At 40.4% G+C, this 22,468-nt stretch overlaps 1 protein-coding gene across 7 annotated transcripts in view; it reads right to left on the minus strand.

The window, feature by feature from the left end:
• Window positions 1–22,468, minus strand: part of anks1b (ankyrin repeat and sterile alpha motif domain containing 1B) — a 385,802-nt gene that overhangs the window by 78,086 nt on the left and 285,248 nt on the right. For all 7 annotated transcript variants that reach the window (XM_061912138.1, XM_061912134.1, XM_061912133.1 and 4 more), the window contains one exon: window positions 21,487–21,639. In XM_061912138.1, coding sequence (XP_061768122.1) covers window positions 21,487–21,639 — 153 coding nt within the window. The remainder of the gene's footprint in view (window positions 1–21,486; window positions 21,640–22,468) is intronic.

A 22,468-nucleotide genomic window follows, 5' to 3' on the forward strand; every position in this document is an offset into this window, starting at 1 on the left:
GTTTTGGCTCAAAATCTCACGATACATGGCCCCATTTATTCTTTCCTTAACACGGATCAATCGTCCGGTCCCCTTAGCAGAAAAACAGCCCCAAAGCATGATGTTTCCACCCCCATGCTTCACAGTAGGTGTGGTGTTCTTGGGATGCAACTCAGTATTTTTCTTCCTCCAAACACGACGAGTTGAGTTTATACCAAAAAGTTCTATTTTGGTTTCATCTGACCACATGACATTCTCCCAATCCTCTGCTGTATCATCCATGTATCCATTTTGGTATAAACTCAACTCGTCGTGTTTGGAGGAAGAAAAATACTGAGTTGCATCCCAAGAACACCAAACCTACTGTGAAGCATGGGGGTGGAAACATCATGCTTTGGGGCTGTTTTTCTGCTAAGGGGACAGGACGATTGATCCGTGTTAAGGAAAGAATGAATGGGGCCATGTATCGTGAGATTTTGAGCCAAAACCTCCTTCCATCAGTGAGAGCTTTGAATGGTTGACCAAATACTTATTTTCCATCATAATTTACAAATAAATTATTTAAAAATTCTTACAATGAGAATTCCTGAAAATTTTTTTCACATTCTGTCTCTCCCAGTTGAAGTGTACCTATGAAGAAAATTACAGACCTCTGTCATAATCAATCAATAAATGTTTATTTATATAGCCCTAAATCCCTAGTGTCTCAAAGGGCTGCACAAACCACAACACAAACCACTACATATGTTAAGTGGGAGAACTTGCACAATCGGTGGCTGACTAAATACTTTTTTGCCCTACTGTATATATATATATATATATATTGATATGTATACATATAGACATATATACGCACACACACTTTTTAGGGACCCATGCCCTTTTGGGACAGAGGACCCTATTGAATTTCTAGCATTTTATTTGTATTTGTTACCTTCTTGAGACCTCCGAAAAAGGCCTACCTCTTTAGGACTAACCTTTCTAGCTATATAAAGATTTGTATTTACAACATTAATAATATGTACATACTATGTAAATAGAAAAAAGGTAAGCTTTTAGTTATTTTTGTTCTGTTTTTTGGTTTGTAATTGTTTTTGAATCTTTATTATTCACTTGAAGTTATCACAGTATGTCTCTATATACATATTTTTTTTATTATTATTATTATTTTGGCCAAAGAGGGGCGCATTCAAATTTCTTACAAACACTTATTTCATATGTTGACCAGAGGGGGAGCACTTTTAACACCGACACACAGTCAATTTGAAAAATCCCTCCTTTTTGGAACCAACCCAATTTTGATAGATTTCACCACCGGGGGTGCAAATGAGACATTCTCTATTACTTGTAATGGTTTTCCGTATTGGGACCATGATTTCGGTCCTAACTTGTTCACTGGTCCTCATATGGAAGGTAATTTTCCTTGTTGTCTCAAGAAGGGTAGAAATATAAGAACGCATGCACACACACACGCGCGCAATTTGTTTGAACAATGATTCGATAGTTGTGATTGCTAATAAAATTCTGGTACAATTTCATTTTCTCAGAATGATTCGATTAGAAACGGTTTAGTGAGTTGAAATCGATTGAGTAACTTTTTAATCAAAACAACCAAGAAGTGTGACTGCGAAATAAATACTCGATACTGGACACTGCAGGTGAAGTTTCTTATAGTCCTATTATTTCTTGTAAGGGAATTAGATCCACCACAGTGGATACGTTTTTTTTACTTTTTATTCATAGCTGTATGTAGAAGTGTCTGCTTGTATCTGCTGCTTTAATGTCTTTAATGTCCTCTGTGTTCTTTGATGTTTGATGTTTTCCCTCTTACACACATGTAAGAAGGATGTGTACTATGGCTATGAGTTGTTCTTTTCCCTTGGCCTCAGTCTGGACCCCCACTCCAGGGCCTAGGCTAAGACCGATTTTTTAAATTTTATTTTAATCTTTTATCCCCCCCCCCTTGTTTACCTGTATGTCATCTTTTTTGTAAGGGGCGCTGGAAGCCGGCAGACCCGTCAGCGATCCTGTTCTGTCTCCCTGTAATGTTTGTCTGATCTTGAATGGGATTGTGCTGAAAATTGTAATTTTCCTGAAGGAATTCTCCTGACGGAATAAATAAAGTACTATCTATCTATCTATCTATCTATCTATCTATCTATCTATCTATCTAGATAATAATGAAATATGGATACAAACAAGAAAGTAAACAACAATTAATGCCCAATGCATTCTCATCTTATTTGAACAATGTACAAGCAATCTTTTCTGCTCACACTTTCAACATTCAAGAAATTTTCAATAAAAGTACAATAACCAACATTTTTAGATTTACCTGTTAAATAAAGTTCCCCGACCCAGCCTTGCAGTATCTTTTCTCTGCTCTGGTGTTGCAGATGAAGGACAATGTCCCAGGTGTGCGGAAGCATTTACTGTATGTCCCCTCATCCCTTTTAAAAACATTTTGGACCGATACCTAGCTTCCAGAAGGCAAACTTTCTTAGTAGAGAGCACAGATCGATATACTAGAAACTTAAGAATATATCCAAAGACATGCACGTGGGGATAGGTTGATTGGCAACACTAAATTGGCCCTAGTGTGTGAATGTGAGTGTGAATGTTGTCTGTCTATCTGTGTTGGCCCTGTGATGAGGTGGCGACTTGTCCAGGGTGTACTCCGCCTTCTGCCCGATTGTAGCTGAGATAGGCGCCAGCGCCCCCCGCGTCCCCGAAAAGGGAATAAGCGGTAGAAAATGGATGGATGGATAAATGAAACACGCACACACACACACACACACACAGTATATACACATCTACAGTGTACATACTTATATACATAATATATATATATATATATATATATATATATATATATATATATATACAGTATATATACATACATAAATGCATGTGTGTACATATACACATACTGTATGTATATATTCTCTTCATATATGTGAATATGCACATATAGGGTTGTCCCGATACCAATAATTTGGTACCGGTATCAAAATGTACTCTATAGCGATACTTTTCCCAAATAAAGGGATCTACGAAAAAGTGTGAATATTGGCTGTATTTTAACAGAAAATCTTACAATAAAATAAACATGTTTTTTTATTGCACTCCTAAAACATTTTTAAAAAGTTAAAGTGCATTAAACACATTGTGTTTTTCTTGTTGCACTCAAAGAACAATTTAAAGTTTTTCATATTACATAGTCTGCCATAATCAAGGATTAGATTAGAATATAATAAAAAAAAAAAAAATTTTTTCCATTATATTAAATGCTTCATGATTCATGGTTACCACTCCTGGTCTGTGATTTAAGAATACAATTATTAGTAGGTATTAAAAACAAAACCATGGATAAAAAAGTACCCACATAATGTTAAAGATCCATCCATTCATTTTCCTACCGCTTATTCCCTTTTGGGGTCGCGGGGGCGCTGGTGCCTATCTCAGCTACAATCGGGCGGAAGGCGGGGTACACCCTGGACAAGTCGCTATCTCATCGCAGATAGACAGACAACATTCACACTCACATTCACACACTAGGGCCAATTTAGTGTTGCCAATCAACCTATCCCCAGGTGCATGTCTTTGGAAGTGGGAGGAAGCCGGAGTACCCGGAGGGAACCCACGCATTCACGGGGAGAACATGCAAACTCCACACAGAAAGATCCCAAGCCTGGATTTGAACCCAGGACTGCAAGGTCTTCGTATTGTGAGGCAGACGCACTAACCCCTCTGCCACCGTGAAGCCCAATGTTAAAGATAAAACACAAATTGTAGCAATTTGTAAGCAAATTCAGTAATTTTACTTGCACTAGTTGATGTTTGATGGGCGGTTTTAACTCGGCTAATATTTGGCATTAAGACAAACAACACTGTGCGCATCAACGTATCTACATGTTATGTATCTACATGTTATGTATCTACATGTTATGTATCTACATGTTATGTTTCTACATGTTATGTATCTACATGTTATGTATCTACATGTTATGTTTCTACATGTTATGTATCTACATGTTATGTATCTACATGTTATGTTTCTACATGTTATGTTTCTACATGTTATGTTTCTACATGTTATGTATCTACATGTTATGTATCTACATGTTATGTATCTACATGTTATGTTTCTACATGTTATGTTTCTACATGTTATGTATCTACATGTTATGTTTCTACATGTTATGTTTCTACATGTTATGCATCTACATGTTATGCATCTACATTTTATGTTTCTACATGTTATGTATCTACATGTTATGTTTCTACATGTTATGTATCTACAAGTTATGTATCTACATGTTATGTTTCTACATGTTATGTTTCTACATGTTATGTATCTACATGTTATGTATCTACATGTTATGTATCTACATGTTATGTTTCTACATGTTATGTATCTACATGTTATGTATGTACATGTTATGTATCTACATGTTATGTTTCTACATGTTATGTATCTACATGTTATGTATCTACATGTTATGTTTCTACATGTTATGTTTCTACATGTTATGTATCTACATGTTATGTATCTACATGTTATGTTTCTACATGTTATGTATCTACATGTTATGTTTCTACATGTTATGTATCTACATGTTATGTATCTACATGTTATGTATCTACATGTTATGTATCTAAATGTTATGTATCTACATGTTATGTATCTACATGTTATGTATCTACATGTTATGTATCTACATGTTATGTATCTACATGTTATGTTTCTACATGTTATGTATCTACATGTTATGTATGTACATGTTATGTATCTACATGTTATGTTTCTACATGTTATGTATCTACATGTTATGTTTCTACATGTTATGTTTCTACATGTTATGTATCTACATGTTATGTATCTACATGTTATGTATCTACATGTTATGTTTCTACATGTTATGTTTCTACATGTTATGTATCTTCATGTTATGTTTCTACATGTTATGTATCTACATGTTATGTATCTACATGTTATGTATCTACATGTTATGTATCTACATGTTATGTATCTACATGTTATGTTTCTACATGTTATGTATCTACATGTTATGTATCTACATGTTATGTATCTACATGTTATGTATCTAAATGTTATGTATCTACATGTTATGTATCTACATGTTATGTATCTACATGTTATGTTTCTACATGTTATGTATCTACATGTTATGTATCTACATGTTATGTATCTACATGTTATGTATCTACATGTTATGTTTCTACATGTTATGTTTCTACATGTTATGTTTCTACATGTTATGTATCTACATGTTATGTTTCTACATGTTATGTACCTACATGTTATGTTTCTACATGTTATGTATCTACATGTTATGTATCTACATGTTATGTATCTACATGTTATGTATCTACATGTTATGTTTCTACATGTTATGTTTCTACATGTTATGTTTCTACATGTTATGTATCTACATGTTATGTTTCTACATGTTATGTTTCTACATGTTATGTATCTACATGTTATGTATCTACATGTTATGTATCTACATGTTATGTATCTACATGTTATGTTTCTACATGTTATGTATCTACATGTTATGTTTCTACATGTTATGTTTCTACATGTTATGTTTTTACATGTTATGTATCTACATGTTATGTTTCTACATGTTATGTATCTACATGTTATGTATCTACATGTTATGTATCTACATGTTATGTATCTACATGTTATGTTTCTACATGTTATGTTTCTACATGTTATGTATCTACATGTTATGTATCTACATGTTATGTTTCTACATGTTATGTATCTACATGTTATGTTTCTACATGTTATGTATCTACATGTTATGTTTCTACATGTTATGTATCTACATGTTATGTATGTACATGTTATGTTTCTACATGTTATGTATCTACATGTTATGTATCTACATGTTATGTATCTACATGTTATGTTTCTACATGTTATGTTTCTACATGTTATGTATCTACATGTTATGTATCTACATGTTATGTTTCTACATGTTATGTATCTACATGTTATGTTTCTACATGTTATGTATCTACATGTTATGTATCTACATGTTATGTTTCTACATGTTATGTTTCTACATGTTATGTATCTACATGTTATGTATCTACATGTTATGTTTCTACATGTTATGTATCTACATGTTATGTTTCTACATGTTATGTATCTACATGTTATGTTTCTACATGTTATGTATCTACATGTTATGTTTCTACATGTTATGTATCTACATGTTATGTTTCTACATGTTATGTATCTACATGTTATGTATCTACATGTTATGTTTCTACATGTTATGTTTCTACATGTTATGTATCTACATGTTATGTATCTACATGTTATGTTTCTACATGTTATGTATCTACATGTTATGTTTCTACATGTTATGTATCTACATGTTATGTTTCTACATGTTATGTTTCTACATGTTATGTATCTAAATGTTATGTTTCTACATGTTATGTATCTACATGTTATGTTTCTACATGTTATGGTTCTACATGTTATGTATCTACATGTTATGTTTCTACATGTTATGTATCTACATGTTATGTATCTACATGTTATGTATCTACATGTTATGTTTCTACATGTTATGTATCTACATGTTGTTTCTACATGTTATGTTTCTACATGTTATGTATCTACATGTTATGTATCTACATGTTATGTTTCTACATGTTATGTATCTACATGTTATGTTTCTACATGTTATGTATCTACATGTTATGTTTCTACATGTTATGTTTCTACATGTGCACAGCAGGGGAGCTGGTTAACTTATGAGAGTGGCGTACGGTATGTGTGTTTGTGAGAATGGCTACGTGTTGTCTGAGTGACGTCACCGAGTGAGTGGGCAAGTAAAAAGAGAGAGAGGGAGCGCGTGCACTGTGCTGTAGAAAAATGAATGGGTTTGTGTTGTGTCCTGCAAAACTAATAATAAAGCAACCAGATTGTCACAAATCGGCGGCCTCAAATTCTGACCGTAAAGCAGAGCTTAGCAGACCCATTGCCGGGTAAAGTAAAGTGTGTTACCCCGGACTAAAACATCCAACCTGGAAGGACCTGTGCTCCGACGTTTGAAGCAAACGTGAGAATATCTGGGGATTTTTCATTATATTCTTATCGGTGCCAGAGCATGAAGGCGCTCGTAATACATTAAAGGTAAAATTTAATGTGAAATGCTCTGTAATTCATTAATTTACATTTTACATTAAGTTTCTTCACGCAAAATGGGGCTTTGCTTATTTGCTGCAGAGTCCTCCAGAGCTTTGGGATATGCGACGGGATTGATTGATTGCAACTTTTATTAGTAGATTGCACAGTACAGTACATATTCTGTACAATTGACCACTAAATGGTAACACCGCAATAAGTTTTTCAATTTGTTTAAGTCGGGGTCCACGTTAATCAATTCATGGGAAAGACATGCGAGAAAAAATATTTGTTAATCACTGTAAATTGGTTCCAGGTCGGGCCGTGGTACATTTTTCATGAAGTAGGAATTATTCATTACAAATAGCATATTTTCACAGCTACAACAGAAAAAACTTAATACCGAAAAACATAAATCCATTTTCTACAGCTTATTCCCTTTGGGGTGGCTGGCGCCTATCTCAGCTACAATCGCGCGGAAGGCAGTGTACACCCTGGACAAGTCGCCACATCATCGCAGGGCCAACACAGATGGACAGATAACATTCACATACTGGGGCCAATTTAGTGTTGCCAATCAACCTATCCCCAGGTGCATGTCTTTGGAGGTGGGAGGAAGCCGGAGTACCCGGAGGGAACCCACGCAGTCATGGAGAGAACATGCAAACTCCACACAGAAAGATCCCAAGCCCAGGATTGAACCCGGGACTACTCAGGACTCTTCCACCGTGCTGCCCTACCGACAAACAGTTGCTAGGAACTCAGGGCCCACAGACAATGTATCGGCGTGGGCTCCTCTTGCGTCCAGCCCAGCGGTGGGGAACCTATGGCTCTCAAGCCAGATGTGGTTCTTTTGATGACTGCATTTGGCTCTCAGAGAATGCTTAGCTGACGTTGCTTAACACGATAAGTAATTAATAATTCTGCTGGTAATCACAGTGTTAAAAATAACGTTCAAAATATAAAACGTTCTCATGCATTTGAATCCATCCATCCGTTTCTATCGCACCTGTTCAAGAAGTTGTATTAATGGTCAAAAGTATTTAATTTATGATTGGTTAGCTTCAGAACAGAATAACAATGTTATTAAAAAGAATAAGTGATGCACGCATTTTTTTGTTGTAATCAGGTAAAGTCCAAATAAAAGAAGAGGCGTAAAATTCTCTTGTTTCTCCTCATTGAGCTAAATTGAATCCTGTCTCTGTTTAATTCCTTGCTTCTTGTCTGTTTAATAAATGTCATCAGTGTTTAAAATATTATATGGCTCTCACGGAAATACATTTTAAAATATTTGGCTTTCTTGGCTCTCTCAGTCAAAAAGGTTCCCGATCCCTGCTCTAGCCCATCCATTGCCACCTTTAATGTTTTTGTTTCTTTTAGTGTTCTTGACGGTGCCTGGTGCAGTACACCCAAATTGTTTCCTTTTTTATGATTAACCACTTAACAAGTTAAGAGTATTATGATGTAAAGTAAGTATTATTTGTTTTCTTTTAACTTGTTTGTGTTTAGGCTATTCAGATTTCCAGCTTAAAACACATTTTCTAAGACCACATTGAACACATCATGCTATTGATGTGAAGTGAAGTGAATTATATTTATATAGCGCTTTTCTCTAGTGACTCAAAGCGCTTTACATAGTGAAACCCAATATCTAAGTTACATTTAAACCAGTGTGGGTGGCACTGGGAGCAGGTGGGTAAAGTGTCTTGCCCAAGGACACAACGGCAGTGACTAGGATGGCGGAAGCGGGAATCGAACCTGCTACCCTCAAGTTGCTGGCACGGCTGCTCTACCAACCGAGCTATACCGCCCCACAATTCTTATGATTATGAGCATTTAATGAAGGTCGTTATTCAGTTACACAGTAATTATTAACAATAATGTTTAATAATTACTCGGTATTTATTAATGGCTGAGTAAACTTGAATGTGTCATAATACAGTTCGATGCAGCCTCTGATGGAGCACTGTCCGACAGTTTGTGTACAGTCACACCGTTGCTCTGTGAACTAACCACGTGTTCATTCTACATCAGGGGCGCTCACACTTTTTCTGCAGGTGAGCTACTTTTCGATTGACCAAGTCGAGGAGATCTACCTCATTCCTATTTATAATTTATATTTATTTATTTATGAAAGAGACATTTTCTTCAGCTCTCGCTGGATCGGTTCGCAGCCGAGTGTGAAGCGACCGGAATGAGAATCAGCACCTCCAAGTCCGAGTCCATGGTTCTCGCCCGGAAAAGGGTGGAGTGCCATCTCCGGGTTGGGGAGGAGACCCTGCCCCAAGTGGAGGAGTTCAAGTACCTAGGAGTCTTGTTCACGAGTGAGGGAAGAGTGGATCGTGAGATCGACAGGCGGATCGGTGCGGCGTCTTCAATAATGCGGACGTTGTATCGATCCGTTGTGGTGAAGAAGGAGCTGAGCCGGAAGGCAAAGCTCTCAATTTACCGGTCGATCTACGTTCCCATCCTCACCTATGGTCATGAGCTTTGGGTCATGACCGAAAGGATAAGATCACGGGTACAAGCGGCCGAAATGAGTTTCCTCCGCCGGGTGGCGGGGCTCTCCCTTAGAGATAGGGTGAGTAGCTCAAAGTAAAGCCGCTGCTCCTTCACATCGAGAGGAGTCAGATGAGGTGGTTCGGGCATCTGGTCAGGATGCCACCCGAACGCCTCCCTAGGGAGGTGTTTAGGGCACGTCCAACCGGTAGGAGGCCACGGGGAAGACCCAGGACACGTTGGGAAGACTATGTCTCCCGGCTGGCCTGAGAACGCCTCGGGATCCCCCGGGAAGAGCTAGACGACGTGGCTGGGGAGAGGGAAGTCTGGGTTTCCCTGTTTAGGCTGTTGCCCCCGCGACCCGACCTCGGATAAGCGGAAGATGATGGATGGATGGATGGCATTTTTGTTAACAAGTTAATGGTGTTTAATGATAATACAAGCATGTTTAACACACATAGATTCCTTTCTTTCATGGAGACAAGAATATAAGTTGGTGTATTACCTGATTCTGATGACTTGCATTGATTGGAATTAGACAGTGGTGCTGATAACGTCCGCATTTTCAAATGAAGGAAAAAAAAAAAAGTCCACCTTTCTGTCCAATACCACATGAAAGTGGTTGGATTTGGGATCTCATTTGTCCAACTTGCATACTCGTTTTTAAACACTTTGTTATGAGAGTAGCATATGTGTGTGTGGCCCTTTAATGTCTGGCAGCAGGTGAGTGACGTCAGTGAGTGTGCGGGTGGGCAAGCAAGTGAGAAAGCGGTCGCTGAGGGCGGGGGAGAAATACATTGGCATCAAACTCCGTAGCTTGCTAGCTTGTGCACGCTAGCTTTCTGAGACTCTTATTTTGTTAGCACAGGCAGGATGAAACAGGTCTTTTATGGTGAAGACAGGAACTGTGCAGTCGGTCTTTAGAGTTTTGACAGTAGGTACGGAGTCTCTAGAAATAAAATGTGTTTCTCTGCGTCCGCCCTGTTAGTGATTTTTTTCTTAAATATGAGCTCGCAGCAGCCAGCGTCATCTCACAAGATCCTCGGGTGCCGAGAATGTCAAACAACTGACGAAAGTGAAGTCTTGGTATGATTGATGATTGCTCATTTTTATGTCTATTTTTTAATGCCTGGCTTGAGCTCGACTGACACACCCTCCGAGATCGACCAGTCGATGGCGATCGACGTAATGCCCACCCCTGTTCTACATGAATGAACACGTAGGCTAATTGTTTGAGTAGTTTAACTCTCACCATTCTTAGAAAATGTTTTTAAATGTCCTGGGCCCCAACTCTGCTGCTCCTACTCCTGGTCTTCTTCTCAACTCGGCCTTTTCTGGTGGCAGCAATTCGCTCACGCTCACTTAATTCCAATGGGAAAAAACCATGGAAAGAACAAACCGCGATGTGAACCTCAATGTTCTCCCAATGTTTCATGTGTGTGAGCAAATGCACAAACTCCCTGAGCGTCCTTGGACTAAACGTGAGCAACATCAGACATGCACACTGTGGCCATACCAGCGTCACAACTGTCCCACAGCTCACATCATAACAAGTTAAATGTTTTGTTATGAAAAATAATAGCAGTCAAAAGTAGATAAAAGTAGATCAATCAAGTCAAGAGAAAGAATAATATCCACAAAGTGCGACAACCCTGTCAGCCATAAATATGAATGAGTAGATTACACAAACCCCGTTTCCGTATGAGTTGGGAAATTGTGTTGGATGTAAATATAAACGGAATACATCCATCCATCCATCCATTTTCTACCGCTTATTCCCTTTTGGGGTCGCGGGGGGCGCTGGTGCCTATCTCAGCTACAATCGGGCGGAAGGCGGGGTACACCCTGGACAAGTCTCCACCTCATCGCAGGGCCAACACAGATAGACAGACAACATTCACACTCACATTCACACACTAGGGCCAATTTAGTGTTGCCAATCAACCTATCCCCAGGTGCATGTCTTTGGAAGTGGGAGGAAGCCGGAGTACCCGGAGGGAACCCACGCATTCACGGGGAGAACATGCAAACTCCACACAGAAAGATCCCGAGCCTGGATTTGAACCCAGGACTGCAGGAACTGCGTATTGTGAGGCAGACGCACTAACCCCTCTGGCACCGTGAAGCCCAAACGGAATACAATGATTTGCAAATAATTTTCAACCCATATTCAGTTGAATGCACTCCAAAGACAAGATATTTGATGTTCAAACTCATAAACTTTATTTTTTGTTGCAGATAATTACATTTCATGGCTGCAACACGTGCCTAAGTAGTTGGGAAAGGGCATGTTCCCCACTGTGTTACATCCCCTTTTGTTTTAACAACACTCAATAAACGTTTGGGAACTGAAGCTTTGAAAGTGGAATACTTTCCCATTCTGGTTTTATGTAGAGCTTCAGCCGTTCAACAGTCCGGGGTCTCCGCTGTCATATTTTACGCTTCAAAATGCGCCACCCATTTTCGATGGGAGACAGGTCTGGACTGCAGGCGGGCCAGAAAAGTACCCGCACTCTTTTTTTTACGAAGCCACGCTGTTGTAACACGTGGCTTGGCATTGTCTTGCTGAAATAAGCAGGGGCGTCCATGATAACGTTGCTTGGATGACAAGATATGTTGTTCCAAAACCTGCATGGACCATTCAGCATTAAGGAGGCCTTCACAGATGTGTAAGTTACCCATGCCTTGGGCACTAATACACCCCCATACCATCACACATGCTGGCTTTTGAACTTTGCGCCTATAACAACCCTGATGGTTATTTTCCTCTTTGTTCCGGAGGACACCACGTCCAGTTTCCAAATATAATTTGAAATGTGGGCGGACCCAGCGAAGCCAGCGGCGTTCCTTGGTGTTGTTGATAAATGGGTTTTGCTTTGCATAGCAGTGTTTAACCCTCACTTACAGATGTAGCAACCAACTGTAGTTACTGACAGTGGTTTTATGAAGTGTTCCTGAGCCATGTGGTGATATCCTTTACACACTGATGTCGGTTTTTGATGCAGTACCGCCTGAGGGATGAAATATCCGTAATATCATCGCTTACGTGCAGTGATTTCTCCAGATTCTCTGAACCTTTTGATGATTTTACAGACCGTAGATGGTAAAATCCCTAAATTACTTGCAAAAGCTTGTTTAGAAATGTTGTTCTAAAACTGTTCAACAATTTGCTTACAGGGCTTCACGGTGGCAGAGGGGTTAGTGCGTCTGCCTCACAATACGAAGGTCCTGCAGTCCTGGGTTCAAATCCAGGCTCGGGATCTTTCTGTGTGGAGTTTGCATGTTCTCCCCGTGAATGCGTGGGTTCCCTCCGGGTACTCCGGCTTCCTCCCACTTCCAAAGACATGCACCTGGGGATAGGTTGATTGGCAACACTAAATTGGCCCTAGTGTGTGAATGTGAGTGTGAATGTTGTCTGTCTATCTGTGTTGGCCCTGCGATGAGGTGGCGACTTGTCCAGGGTGTACCCCGCCTTCCGCCCGATTGTAGCTGAGATAGGCGCCAGCGCCCCCCGCGACCCCGAAAGGGAATAAGCGGTAGAAAATGGATGGATGGATGGATGCTTTTATACCCAATCATGGCACCCACCTGTTCCCAATTAGCCTGCACACCTGTGGGATGTTCCAAATAAGTGGTTGATGAGTATTTCTCAACTTTATCAGTATTTATTGCCACATTTCCCAACTTCTTTGTCACGTGTTGCTAAAGTTAATGATTATTTGGACAAAAAAAAATGTTTATCAGGTTGAATCCAATATGTTGTCTTTGTAGCATATTCAACTGAATATGATTTGAAAATCATTGTATTCCGTTTATATTTACATCCAACACAATTTCCGAACTCATATGGAAACAGGGCTTGTAAATATATATATATATATATATATATATATATATATATATATATATATATATACACATATATATATCAGTGACGTGCGGTGAACTAAACACTTGGTGAGGCATACATACTTTTTTTTCTTCTTTTTTTTTTTACTTAAATTCATATGTGCAGCTCTAGTCATTGTTGATTTAGGTTGCAGATTAGAGTTACAGGGAAAAAAAGGGAATTATTCGCTTTCATAAAAACATTATCATAATTATATTATGATATGATAAGTGGGTCCAAAAACTATTTGATAAAGTTGCTATTAAATACTTTTCGGTCCCATTTGCTTTTAACAAAATAAATCAAGTATTGTGAGTGACTGCGAAGACCCCGGACTGTTGAACGACTTACGCTCTACATAAAACAAGAATGTGAAAGAATTCCACTTTCAAAGCTTCAACAATTAGTTTACGCAGTTCCCAAACGTTTGAGTGTTTTTAAAAGAAAAGGTGATGTAACACAGTGGTGCACATGCCCTTTCCCAACTACTTTGGCACGTGTTGCAGCCATGAAATTGTAAGTTAATTATTATTTGCAAAAAAAAGAAAAATTAAGTTTGAGTTTGAACATCAAATATCTTGTCTTTGTAGTGCCTTCAATTAAATTAGGGTTGAAAAGGATTTGCAAATCATTGTATTCCGTTTGTATTTACATCTAACACAATTTCCCAACTCATATGGAAACGGGGTTTGTATGTATATATATATATATATATATATATATATATATATATATATATATATATATATATATATATATGTATGTATGTATGTATGTATACATATATATATTGTAATTGTAATCCTAATGTGAGGTACCCAAAGATTCACACATCACTATACAATACTAAAGCTGACCAACACGCCGGATTGTAGTAAAGCTGACCAACACGCCGGATTGTAGTCAGCTGGAGGCGTGTCTTAATGAAATTAAACAATGGATGTCCGCTAACTTTTTGCAACTCAACGCCAAAAAACCGGAAATGCTGATTATCGGTCCTGCTAGACACCGAACTCTATTTAATAATACAACTCTAACATTTGACAACCAAACAATTATACAAGGCGACACGGTAAAGAATCTGGGTATTATCTTCGACCCAACTCTCTCCTTTGAGGCACACATTAAAAGCGTTACTAAAACGGCCTTCTTTCATCTCCGTAATATCGCTAAAATTCGCTCCATTCTGTCCACTAAAGACGCCGAGATCATTATCCATGCGTTTGTTACGTCTCGCCTCGACTACTGTAACATATTATTTTCGGGTCTCCCCATGTCTAGCATTAAAAGATTACAGTTGGTACAAAATGCGGCTGCTAGACTTTTGACAAGAACAAGAAAGTTTGATCACATTACGCCTGTACTGGCTCACCTGCACTGGCTTCCTGTGCACTTAAGATGTGACTTTAAGGTTTTACTACTTACGTATAAAATACTACACGGTCTAGTTCCATCCTATCTTGCCGATTGTATTGTACCATATGTCCCGGCAAGAAATCTGCGTTCAAAGGACTCCGGCTTATTAGTGATTCCCAAAGCCAAAAAAAGTCTGCGGGCTATAGAGTATTTTCCGTTCGGGCTCCAGTACTCTGGAATGCCCTCCCGGTAACAGTTCGAGATGCCACCTCAGTAGAAGCATTTAAGTCTCACCTTAAAACTCATTTGTATACTCTAGCCTTTAAATAGACTCCCTTTTTAGACCAGTTGATCTGCCGTTTCTTTTCTTTTTCTTCTATGTCCCACTCTCCTTTGTGGAGGGAGTCCGGTCCAATCCGGTGGCCATGTACTGCTCGCCTGTGTATCGGCTGGGGACATCTCTGCGCTGCTGATCAGCCTCCGCTTGGGATGGTTTCCTGCTGGCTCCGCTGTGAACGGGACTCTCGCTGCTGTGTCTTGGATCCTCTTTGGACTGGACTCTCGCGACTGTGTTGTATCCATTGTGGATTGAACTTTCACAGTATCATGTTAGACCCGCTCGACATCCATTGCTTTCCTCCTCTCTAAGGTTCTCATAGTCATCATTGTCACTGACGTCCCACTGGGTCATTATTGTCACCGATGTCCCACTGGGTGTGAGTTTTCCTTGCCCTTATGTGGGCCTACCGAGGATGTCGTGGTGGTCTGTGCAGCCCTTTGAGACACTAGTGATTTAGGGCTATATAAGTAAACATTGATTGATATAAATATACAAGGTAAGTGTTACTATGATGGCTGTCTCTAGATTTGAAATGACTATGTATATCTATGTGAAAAAATATAGTATTACATGTAGCCGGTTTATATCTTAAATACATGCAGTATGATTAATCATGTGTCCATCAAGTAATCTGTTAGTTATGTAGCGCAGTATAAAGCAAAAAGATGGTTAAAATGTAATACAAAACGCTGACAATGTATGCTACATGTGCCAGTGTCCTATTTGCTGATTTCAATGGTCAGGAGGATGCAAGATGCGAACGTCCATCCATCCATCCATCCATTTTCTACCGCTTATTCCCTTTCAGGGTCGCGGGGGGTGCTGGCGCCTATCTCAGCTACAATCGGGCGGAAGGCGGGGTACACCCTGGACAAGTCGCCACCTCATAACAGGGCCAACACAGATAGACAGACAACATTCACACACTAGGGCCAATTTAGTGTTGCCAATCAACCTATCCCCAGGTGCATGTCTTTGGAAGTGGGAGGAAGCCGGAGTACCCGGAGGGAACCCACGCATTCACGGGGAGAACATGCAAACTCCACACAGTAAGATCCCGAGCCTGGATTTGAACCCAGGACTGCAGGACTTTTGTATTGTGATGCAGACGCACTAACCCCTCTGACACCGTGAAGCCCTGTGTAGAAAATCCATCCATCCATTTTCTACCGCTTATTCCGTTTTGGGGTCGCGGGGGGGGCTGGCGCCTATCTCAGCTACAATCGGGCGGAAGGCGGGGTACACCCTGGACAAGTCGCCACCTCATAACAGGGCCAACACAGATAAACAGACAACATTCACCCTCACATTCACACACTAGGGCCAATTTAATGTTGCCAATCAACCTATCCCCAGGTGCATGTCTTTGGAGGTGGGACGAAGCCGGAGTACCCGGAGGGAACCCACACATTCACGGGGAGAACATGCAAACTCCACACAGAAAGATCCCGAGCCTGGATTTGAACCCAGGACTGCAGGACCTTCGTATTGTGAGGCAGACGCACTAACCCCTCTGCCACCGTGAAGCCCAGATGCGAAGGTATCATTATAAATTGTCATAAATCTGCTGTTATTGGACTCACAGCTTCATTGTATCCGCTGTCTCGGAGATTAAATGTAGTTCTGGGTAAATCCTTCTGTATATTTCCCATCGGACTGAGGCGGGTCCTGGTCGCTGACCTCAGACCAGCTCACGAGTTCAGTTGAAAACTTAATCAAGTTCATAAAGTGCACGTCACACTTGAGTGACAGCTCTTTTTAACCCTTGATAGTGAAACAGATGGTTGACGTTTTGTGGGATCAAATCAGCTGGAGTAGACTCCGGCCTGCGGCTTCAAACCGGAAGGATGCTTCCCGTGTCGTCTGCATTGTGTGGAGTTTGATTCCGCCGTCTTTATTTAAGGGCCGGAACCATTTGGCAGCGGGACGCCGAACAAGCTGTCCACTTGGACGGGGGACAAAAAAGGTGATAAGCGCGCACACGCTAGCTTAGCGGCTGCAGGCCAGGCGTCGTGCAGGTCCACACACACACCAGCGCACGGATATACACTTCAATGAACTGGTATCATGCCATATCCCTGGTATCTATGGCAACCAGCAGTCGCCATGGCAACAGGCTAGCGCGGCAGCATAGGAGGAAGACTGTCCTCGGTTTACTTTACACACATTTCGTACTTTTTTTGTCATCTGAAGGTTTTCCAGGGGGTAAAGCGTGAACCGGAATGCAGTGAGACAAGTTGGGACCGTGTTGCTGACTCAGCACCGGGACATGACAACACACGCTGGGAGAGGCGCAGGAATCCACAACACCGACCTGGGCCGGGCTTGTTAAATTCCTACGAGCGCTTCCTGTCTGGCATGCTTTTCAAATAAATGCAATCTTCTGCCTTTGCTGCGACTCTTTTAGATAAGATCTGATAGGCAATGCACCTTGAGGATGTTCATAGAGTGCATGTGCAGTGTAAAACGCAAGATCTGATAGGCAAGCACCGCCACCTTGTGGATATTTATAGAGTGCATGTGCAGTGTAAAACGAGTCCGTTGTTTCATCCTTTCAAAATAATACTGCAAACAAGCAGGATTTCTACTACTGTACTTGGAATGAAATACAATGTATTTCATTATCACTATAAAACGGTACACTGAGATGGAAGCAGCTCTTTTTTCAGTGCAAACATGCTTGCAGACTTTCTACAGCTCGATAAAATATGGACATAAAAAAAATACAGCGCAACAAAATGTATTAAAGGCCTACTGAAAGCCACTACTACCGACCACGCAGTCTGATAGTTTATATATGAATCAATCAATGTTTATTTATATAGCCCCAAATCACAAATGTCTCAAAGGACTGCACAAATCATTACGACTACAACATCCTCGGAAGAACCCACTCTACTAAATCATTTCAGTAAAAATATGGCAATATCGCGAAATGATCAAGTTTGACACATAGAATGGACCTTCTATCCCTGTTTAAATAAGAAAATCTCATTTCAGTAGGCTTTAAACCCAGCTGTGGACGGGAGACTTTAAAAACAAGGGATTTTCCAGAATTATCCTAGTAAATGTGTCTAAATACATCTGAAACGCTACCACTGCCGCAGCCCGGAGCTGTCTTTTTATGTATATATATATATTTTTTTTAGTGCCTCACTCTAACTTTCCTCATCCACGAATCTTTCATCCTCGCTCAAATTAATGGGGAAATTGTCGCTTTCTCGGTCCGAATAGCTCTTGCTGCTGGACGCCATGATTATAAACAATGTTCAGATGTGAGGAGCTCCACAACCCGTGACGTCACGCGCACATCGTCTGCTACTTCCGGTACAGGCAAGGCTTTTTTATTAGCGACCAAAAGTTGCGAATTTTATCGTGGATGTTCTCTACTAGATCCTTTCTGCAAAAATATGGCAATATGGCGTAATGATCAAGTATGACACATAGAATGGACCTTCTGTCAATGATGAAATATTAACATTGCAACACATGCCAATACGGCCTTTTTAGTTTACTAAATTACAATTTCAAATTTCCCGCGGAGTTTATTGTTAAAAACGTCGCAGAATGATGACGCGTGCGCGTGACGTCTTGGGTTCGAGGGGACATATTAGCGCAGCACCACTTGCGGCTAAAAGTCGTCTCTTTTCATCGCGCAATAACACAGTATTCTGGACATCTGAGTTGCTGAATCTTTTGCAATTTGTTCAATTAATGAAGGAGAAGTCAAAGTAGAAAGATGTAGATGGGAAGCTTTAGCCTTTAGCCACACAAACACACGGTGGTTCTTTGTTTAAAATTCCCAAAGGTGAAGCTTTACTATGGATCAGAACGGTCAACCGAACATAGTTCCCGACCACTTGTCAACCGGCAGGTTTTGGTGAGAAAATTGTGGTAAAAAGTCGCCTCTTACCGGAGATCTGCAGAGCTAGCGCTGTCCATGCAGCTGCTGTGACTTCCCTCAGACACTTGCGTCAACACACCCCTCCGACTATCAGGTACTATTTAACTCACTAAAACACTAGCAACGCAATAGAAAGATAAGGGATTTCCCAGAATTATTCTAGTAAATGTGTCTAAAAACATCTGAATCGCTACCAATGCAATCACCTTTTTTTTTTTTTTACTTTATTATTATTTTTTTTCATAGTCCTTCGCTATCAATATCCTCAGCCACGAATCTTTCATCCTGGCTCAAATTAATGGGGAAATTGTCGTTTTCTCGGTCCGAATAGCTCTTGCTGCTGGAGGCTCCCATTATAAACAATGTGAGGATGTGAGGAGCCCTCACACTTGTGATGTCATCGTCTGCTACTTCCGGTACAGGCAAAACTTTTTTATTAGCGACCAAAAGTTGCGAACTTTATCATCGATGTTCTCTACTAAATCCTTTCAGCAAAAATATGGCAATATCGCGAAATGATCAAGTATGACACATAAAACGGACCTGCTATCCCCGTTTAAATAAGAACATCTCATTTCAGTAGGCCTTTAAACATCTAGAAAATAGTGCATGAAAAATAAAGGTTTTATGAACAGGGATGGGTTTTTGCACTTACTAATTATGATAATAACAAACTATGTAGGAAGAAGGCCCCGTATGCATGCATGTGCATGCAAAAGAGCGTGTGTGTGTGTGTGCGTGCTTGTGTGTGTGTGTGAGACAAACACACACTCACACACACAATGCAGAACAAGAACTAACTCACCAGCAGACACCGCAGCATCTGTCACCATGGCGATTATCTGGCATTTATGCGAAAGCCTCATTTTATTGCATCTGAAGATGCTGGAAATTCAAATATTTCACAATAACAAAATGCATTAAAATGTTTTTGAATCAATTGTGTGGTGAGAGTTTACATTTCCTACCGCTTTAACGCATATCTCAGCTGCACCCAATTATCCCGTAATTTACTATTTATTTACTGCGCTTTTTAGGGAACATCTGCAACATATACAGCTGCAATTACACAGATTATTGCACAACTGCTCATTTTCATCTGTTGTCCCCACAAGTCCATGTTTTCCATTATATAGGGGACATTTAATCCCTTTGAGAATTCTTACTATTACTATTTTTTGTGTTTTTTTTCCCATTAATTCTACAACATCCATTATCAAAATTCCCACTTTCTTATTTTGTTTGTTCAATAGATATTGCATCTGCAGCTTTTAAGTACATCATTTGCTAACAATTTCTTCAGAAAGTTCAGTATTTCTTCTCTAATTCCTGTAAAATATTGTGGTTGTTTTTTTTCTTTTTTACATTTTCCAACCATCGAAAGTCATTTTTTTGTGAAAAGAAACATGTTAAAAAACACTGCTTAAGCACCACAATTTGATGTATTATTGTCCAAAACAGTGCTGGTCTGAAACATTTTGTGAACAAAGAAAGATCTAACAATTATGAATCAACATTTGCCCACATAGAATAAACATTCACTTTAAGTGACAGTTTTTGGGAATATATTATGTATTGTGTGTTATTATATCCCCCACGGCGTGGCACAGTGGCAGCGTGGCCGTGCGCAACCCGAGGGTCCCTGGTTCAATCCCACCTAGTACCAACCTCATCACGTCCGTTGTGTCCTGAGCAAGACTCTTCACCCTTGCTCCTGATGGGTGCTGGTTAGCGCCTTGCATGGCAGCTCCCTCCATCAGTGTGTGAATGGGTAAATGTGGAAGTAGTGTCAAAGCGCTTTGAGTACCTTGAAGGTAGAAAAGCGCTATACAAGTACAACCCATTTATTATTTATTTATCTTGTGTGCTTGTGCACCCTCTAGTGGCCCAACACCGCACTGCATTATGCTGCAGCCAGTATTGCAGCACTGGTCTACATTTTGTTCATTTAAACGCATAATATTAGCTTTATGTAATGTGTATTAAATTATTCAAGGCCGGCCTGAATAATAAAGACTAGCGTCATTAAAATAGTGCCAGCGTGCATTCACACACACTCTGTTATCACATATGCATCCCACAGATGCGCACACACACACACACACACACACAGAACGTGTGGGCGGCATCCCTAACGCTGTGAAACATCATGCAGCCCACATGCTTATACAACACGACTCTTTCTATCCATTTCTACCTCCTCCAGCTGATCAAAAAAAGGAACAGCAGCAATCTGGCGGGAGTTTGTTACGTTACGCGGATTTCATGTCAAGCAGCAAAAACTCTTGACTGAGCAGCCGTTAAAGAGTGCGAGTGAAACAAAACGTGTACACTTGACTCACGTTGATGAGCTCGATCTCCCAGATCTTCTTGACCAGCTCCATGGACGTGTAGCCGTTGACGAGGAAGGACTTGGTGTAGTCGCCCAGTTCCAGAGACTCCAGCCACTCGGCCACCGACGTTGGGTTGTTGCCATCGTAGCCAACCGGCCTCACCTGCCATTGAGGAGAGCATTGAGTCAACAGGGGATTTCACGACCAGCAGAGGGCGCCATGGCTCAGGCCCCACTGGTGTGCTGCCTAAATAGGCTGCAGTAAGATTTTTATTGTCTCTTTTTGTGTTTGGCCTGAACTCACACCGGCTTTGAGTGTGTCGTCACTTCTACGCTGGATCATGACTACACTTTCCCTGACTTTCTGTTTTTGTTCCCAGTCTCACTCCGAGTCGTTCTGCCCATTTTCTGTGGTGTAAGATGGTGGCTGTCATTAATTACCCGAGAGAGGAGCACTTGCATTAATCATTTATTACACATCCCTAAAAAAAAGTCGCTGGTAGCGAGCAGGCCATGGGTTTGAAATTTAGGATTATTTTGAGTCTTTGCAATTATTTCAGTAGAAACATTTAAGTCTCACCTTAAAACTCATTTGTATACTCTAGCCTTTAAATAGACTCCCTTTTTAGACCAGTTGATCTGCCGTTTCTTTTCTTTTTCTTCTATGTCCCACTCTCCCATGTGGAGGGGGTCCGGTCCGATCCGGTGGCCATGTACTGCTCGCCTGTGTATCGGCTGGGGACATCTCTGCTCTGCTGGTCCGCCTCCGCTTGGGATGGTTTCCTGCTGGCTCCGCTGTGAACGGGACTCTCGCTGCTGTGTCTTGGATCCTCTTTGGACTGGACTCTCGCGACTGTGTTGTATCCATTGTGGATTGAACTTTCACAGTATCATGTTAGACCCGCTCGACATCCATTGCTTTCCTCCTCTCTAAGGTTCTCATAGTCATCATTGTCACTGACGTCCCACTGGGTGTGAGTTTTCCTTGCCCT

This window comes from Nerophis ophidion, linkage group LG10 (genome assembly GCF_033978795.1).
Source record: "Nerophis ophidion isolate RoL-2023_Sa linkage group LG10, RoL_Noph_v1.0, whole genome shotgun sequence".
In the NCBI taxonomy this organism is placed as follows: domain Eukaryota; kingdom Metazoa; phylum Chordata; class Actinopteri; order Syngnathiformes; family Syngnathidae; genus Nerophis; species Nerophis ophidion.